Source organism: Sinocyclocheilus anshuiensis, unplaced genomic scaffold (genome assembly GCF_001515605.1).
Source record: "Sinocyclocheilus anshuiensis isolate Anshui unplaced genomic scaffold, SAMN03320099.WGS_v1.1 scaffold288, whole genome shotgun sequence".
In the NCBI taxonomy this organism is placed as follows: Eukaryota; Metazoa; Chordata; class Actinopteri; order Cypriniformes; family Cyprinidae; genus Sinocyclocheilus; species Sinocyclocheilus anshuiensis.
The window spans coordinates 398,571-404,408 of record NW_015558570.1 but is presented as its reverse complement, the minus strand read 5'-3'; the positions used below and the strand labels follow the sequence as shown (position 1 = coordinate 404,408).

At 36.5% G+C, this 5,838-nt stretch overlaps 1 protein-coding gene across 1 annotated transcript in view; it reads left to right on the top strand.

Moving 5' to 3' along the window:
* LOC107679622 (testin-like) overlaps positions 1–5,616 on the top strand; it is a 12,334-nt gene extending 6,718 nt beyond the window's left edge. Inside the window, exons 4-7 of the mRNA XM_016475233.1 lie at positions 251–655; positions 2,421–2,636; positions 2,973–3,131; positions 4,837–5,616. Of these exons, the coding sequence (XP_016330719.1) occupies positions 251–655; positions 2,421–2,636; positions 2,973–3,131; positions 4,837–5,031 (975 nt within the window). The 3' untranslated portion in view covers positions 5,032–5,616. The remainder of the gene's footprint in view (positions 1–250; positions 656–2,420; positions 2,637–2,972; positions 3,132–4,836) is intronic.
* Positions 5,617–5,838: the final 222 nt, after the last annotated feature.

The following is a 5,838-nucleotide window of genomic DNA, read 5'->3' as shown; positions in this document are numbered from 1 at the left end:
TATATATTAAATTACTAAAATTATTGTAAAAATGTCTCTTTAAAAATCCAAAATAAATTATATATATGAAAGGAATGATTCACCAAATATGAAAGTCTTGTCATTTATTTAATGTCATTTCTCTCCATTTCCATATGACATTTATATTTGAATGCTCGGTTTCACTCAGATATACATCACATTACAGAAGTTAAATGGCTTCCACATCTAATTTAATATTTACCAAAAAACTTCACTTCTGTCCTCTCAGGCTCTGCAATACATGGAGCTTCTGCCTCCGGCGCGGCGGCCCATTGCTGGTACGGCAGGAGCAGATTACCGTAAGAAACAGATGGCTAAGCAGCTTCCTGACCACGACCAAGACCCTGAGCGCTGCCACGAACTCTCGCCTGATGAGGTTAAGCAAATGCAGCAGTATGTCCGCAAGTACAAGGATGAGGCGCTGGGCGTAGGTGACATCACCCTGCCCGAAGAGATGGGACAACAGGCAGGTATGGCTGGGGAAAGGGGTCCACAAGGCCTCGGGGCAGGAGGGAAGCCTGGTGCTGGAACAATAGGGACCCCAGGAGACAAAGGTGACGCTATTGCTACAATGGGAAAAGTTGGCACCCCAGGGGCTGCTGGGACTTCACCCGCTGGACCTGTTGGTAACTTCGTAAGTATGCCATTCCTATGTATGCCATTTAGTTTTGCTAAATGACATTTCGTTTAAGGAATGTAGAAATACTTTCAAGTGATATAAATAGAGAACAAAGAAATTAAAGATTTGGGCTGGTAACTGAAAGTTGTGAATCTAACATGGACAAGATTGTCATGGATACATTTTACTATTACATACAAATAGCTTTTGTAACCTTTCAATCTCATTATCCCTTTATATCTAAATGACTCTCAATCTAATTTATAGGCATTTAAATGTCACCATCTATTCATGAAAAATCCCATTTGGAGCTGTTGAGCAGCAGTATTTATTTCCACCACATGTGCGCTACAGGAGCGTTCTCCAGCGCTTATCTCCGGATTCACTTGATTAACATAAGAGCAGTTCAGATTCTGCCAAGCCTGTGTTAGTCAGGCAGCTGGAATGAACGTTATGTTCTTCCAGAGATCTTCATAAATTACCACACTTAGTCCCTGTGGTTATGTTCAAGCTCGGGTGGATTTTTCCAAAATCTATTGTAAGCATCTGAAATCTCATGATGGAAACACATGTATGCAATCAGCTTAATGTTTTTGCCTTTTTAAAGAGATAGTTTACCCAAAAAATGAACATTGTGTCATTGTTTACTCACCCTCATGTTGTTCCAAACCTGTCCAATCTTTTTCCCTGGAACACAAAAGGAAAACTGAAACAATCTTTACCAGCTCTTTTCCTTAGAACATCATGTCATTGCAATCACATTCACAGTCAAGCTCCGAAAAGCACCCTAAATGTGATCCATGCGATTAATTTACTATATTACAAGTCTTCTGAATTCAAACAACAACTTTTGGATGAACAAACTTAAATTATGTTGTTATTTAGTGAAAAAATGCCCTCTGCTGCAGCTTTCCAATCATATATACCAAAAACAGGTAATTGCATATGAAGTCATAAATACAAGAAATAGTTTTAATTATGTGAAATAATCTCATTGTGACATATTAAGTCATAAATACGAGAAATCAGTTATGCGAAATAGTCGCATTATAGCATGCAAAGACATAAATATGATGAAAGACATCAATTTTGCGAAATAATCTAATTGTAAGAAAATGTCATAAATACAAGAAGTCATAATTACGAGATATAAAGTCATAATGTGAGAAATAAAAATATAAAAATGAGATATAACATGATAAATATGAGTAGTCATTACTCAAAAGTTGAGTTGAGATATAAAGTCATAAATACCAGAAACAGTCATAATTATGAGATATAATGTCAAATTGTGAGAAATAAAGTGATATTTATAAGATATAAAGTCATAAATAGAAGAAGTAAAGTCATAATTATAAGATATAAAGTAATATTGTGAGAAATAGTTATAGATAAGAGAAATAAAGTGGTACAGGTAAAGACATAAATACAAGAATTGAAGTCATAATTATGAGATATAACATTATAAATGTGAGAAATAAAGTAACTATGAGATATAGTCGTATTGTAAGATATGAAATCAGAATTAGAAGCAAGAAATAGTTACATTGTGTGATATAAAGAAATTTTAATCTTGGGTCTATTTCTTACATTTTTTAATTTCCACTATTTCCTATTCATGTTTGCTGAGTCTTACTCCACCTGGGCTGATGAATTGCTGAAGTAAACTGTCTCTGGTTTTGTTCATTAAAACCAACCTGCCCCCACAGTGTTTTTCCCCCTTTCATTTTTCATTGATGTTTCTGCCAAGCTGAACTCCTCACCGGATCTCTGCCTACAGTCATGCCACCGCTGCCAGCTGCCCATGAAGAAGGGAGAGCCGGCGGTGTACGCCGAGCGGGCAGGCTACGATAAACTCTGGCACCCGGCGTGCTTTGTGTGCTATACCTGCACCGAGCTACTGGTGGACATGATCTATTTCTGGAAGAAGGGTCAGCTGTACTGTGGCCGCCATTACGGAGACAGCGAAAAGCCTCGATGTGCAGGTTGCGATGAGGTGAGTGGAAACAAAGTAGTTCACATGGTTAATGTCACAAATTTGCTTAGTGATCTGGAAATAGTGCAGGATCTTTAATAACTTAATCGTAACTTGTTTCAAAACCTTGAAACTTTGATTTTTTTCCAGGTTTAAATTAATTTTAATGTCATTTCAGATGTTTAGACCTTACCATATGTTTTGAGTTAAAATCGCACGCAATCTTAGTAAAATAATGAATGCAATTTTGTAGAATATTGTTAAATTGCTTTTAACATACCATATGGTTCAAAGCACAATACTGAGGGGAAAGTGTGTGTGTGTGTGTGTGTGTGTGTGTGTGTGTGTGGTCTCCAGCTCATCTTCAGTAATGAGTACACCCAGGCTGAGGGCCACAATTGGCACCTGAAGCACTTCTGCTGTTTTGACTGCGACTGTGTGCTGGCTGGAGAGACCTACGTCATGGAGAATGAGAAGCCTGTTTGCAAACCCTGCTACATGAAGATCCACGCTGTGGTAAAGAGGAGAAATTCCTTACTTTCTCTTCCTCTCTCTGTCTCTCTGCTCTATTCGATACAAAGATGACAGTGACTATGAGATTTATTTAACCCAGGGCCTTGTAACTGAAGGATTTTTTAGCTTTGGTTATAAAGCCATATTGTGAGAAATAAGAGTATAAAAATTATATTTAATGACATGAATACAAGAAGATATATAGTGTAATAAATACAAGTAAACATTGCTTTGAGATATAGTCATAAATACAAGAAATAAAGTAATAATTATGAGATATAATGTCATTTTAAGATAATTAAAGTAGTAATCGTATAAATACAGGAAGTAACATCATAAGCAAAATATTTGAATTATGAGAAAAGGTCATAAATACATGAAACGTGTTTTGTTTTTTGTTTTGTTTTATTATAAAGTTGTATTGTGAGAAATAATGCTATAGAAATGAAATATATAATGTCATAAATACAAGTAAAGTCAGTATGCAAAAGTTGCATTGTGATTTATAATTATGAGAATTAAAGTCAAAATTACACATACAAACATATAAATATATTGATGTGTGTGTGTGTATACTTTTTACATATATATACATATATATAAAATGATATAAAGTAATATTGTGAGAAATAGTTATAAATATGAAACAATCATGGGATATATAATCATAAATATAAGAAGTAACATCATAATTACACGTAATATCTGCATTATGAGAAATGTGGTCAGTATGCAAAAGTTGCGTTGTGATATAAATTCACAATTTTAAGAATTGAAGTCAAAATTATGAGACAAAGTCATATTGTGAGAAATAAAGTTATAGATATGAGAAATAAAGTTGTAATATTCAGATATAAAGTCATAAATACAAGAGGTAAAGTCATAATTATGCAAAGTAGTCAAAAGATATAAAGTCTTGAACTACTTTCAGGAGTATCTTTTTTTCTTTTAGATATTTCTTTTAATATTCTTCGTTGAAATTAATGCGTAACTATTGTAACCATGATTTTTGATATGCATACACATTTAGATTCTCATCCTGCTGTGTATTCACACATTTTGTTTGCAAATTCCCGGGCATTTTAAGGCACTTTAGGATTACTCTATCAGCACCTGCAACAAGATGCCGTACATTGTGACACATTTCATAACCATTTAATGGTGCCCGGACACTTCAGACAAGTGAAACACATTTAGCAGCTAGTTTTACAACCCCTCACACTGTCCGAGTATCATTCATGTCACGCCTAAATGGAAGTGAATTCCTGCTAAGCCTGGGCTATTAAAACTAACAGATTCAGCATGTGTTCGTCAGCCGCATTGGTTCAGCAGGTGAAGGAGATTTAGGAAGTGCCAGTGACATAATAATCAGAGGACAGGGAGGCTGGAAGCACTCTTAATGGAGACACCACCGATCTCTCTCAACACCTGCCTGTCCTATGACACACAGCTCTTATGACTCATCTGTTAGACATCGGCTTAGGAAGGAAAGTTCAGACATTCAAATAGAGCAGATTTTTTTTATATTTGATCATACACTTTATATTAATATAATATTTAGAATAATTATTGACATACACTGGGTTTATTGTGCCTGTAACAAGTGTAATCAAAGAACCTTTGGGTGCGAGTCACAAGTGTTATTTCAAACAAACAGATCTGTTATACTACTTCCTGTGAATTTATCTGTATCCCTCTGCGTTCACAGTGTTGTGTGGCCTGTCAGAACCCCATCGAGCCTGAAGCTCAGCGTGTGTCATACGGAGAGTACCACTGGCACGCCGAACCCCAGTGCTTCCAGTGCTCCTGCTGCTCCAAGTGCCTTGTGGGCCAGCGCTTCATGGCCATGCAGGGCATGCTGCTGTGCTCCGTGGAGTGCAAGAAGAAGATCATGGCCTCCTGAAGGAATATCTAGGATTTAGTTTTTAGGAAAGTGCTTAGAGCACCGCAAGCCAGTTTCTCCCTAATGCATTACACAAATATATACTGCCATCATTTTATTGAGTAATTAATGTATTTGTATGACCAAACATAATTTTCATGTTATTCCAAGTCCTTGTTTTTGTATGAGTTTTGGGAAATAACAAGCAATACAGAGGAGCAGCGACTGGTAACCCAAATTAATCAGTGTTGTCAATGTGACTGTCTTTAATATTAATGATTTAGTATTAATAAAGAGAAGCAATGATGGCTTTTGTTCTTCGGCTACTGAAAAATTGATATTACTCTCATATTTTGCATCTATTTCTTATGTCTAAAATTGCACTTTATTTTTTCCGTAGCTTTCACTTTGTAATCCAATAAATGTTTTGCAGTAATATTAATAGATTTTTTTCCCCCCATGTTTTCACTTCAACTATGTATGCAAATATTAATTGTTATTGTGACGTACGAGTTTGGGATCTCAAGGGACAGGTGTTACGCTCGTGTTAATGTCTTGACCATTTCACATAATTGAAAATTCCAATCCAGGCCGGCACTTTTAGGGAAAAGTCAGCTCTCCGCGTGTTGTCTTACACTTAGCTGTGGAAACTGGGCACAATTCAAGGAAGCCTGGTTCCATTGTCTCTAATGGTGGCGAATTTAAGACTATGCCGTCATTTCCTCCTATCGTAACTGTCTGCAGTCACACGAGGGGCTCGGCTGTTTCACCTCCCCTCACCTCACGCCACACTAGGGTGGAGTTTTCCAGGAGGGAATTCTTTCCTTC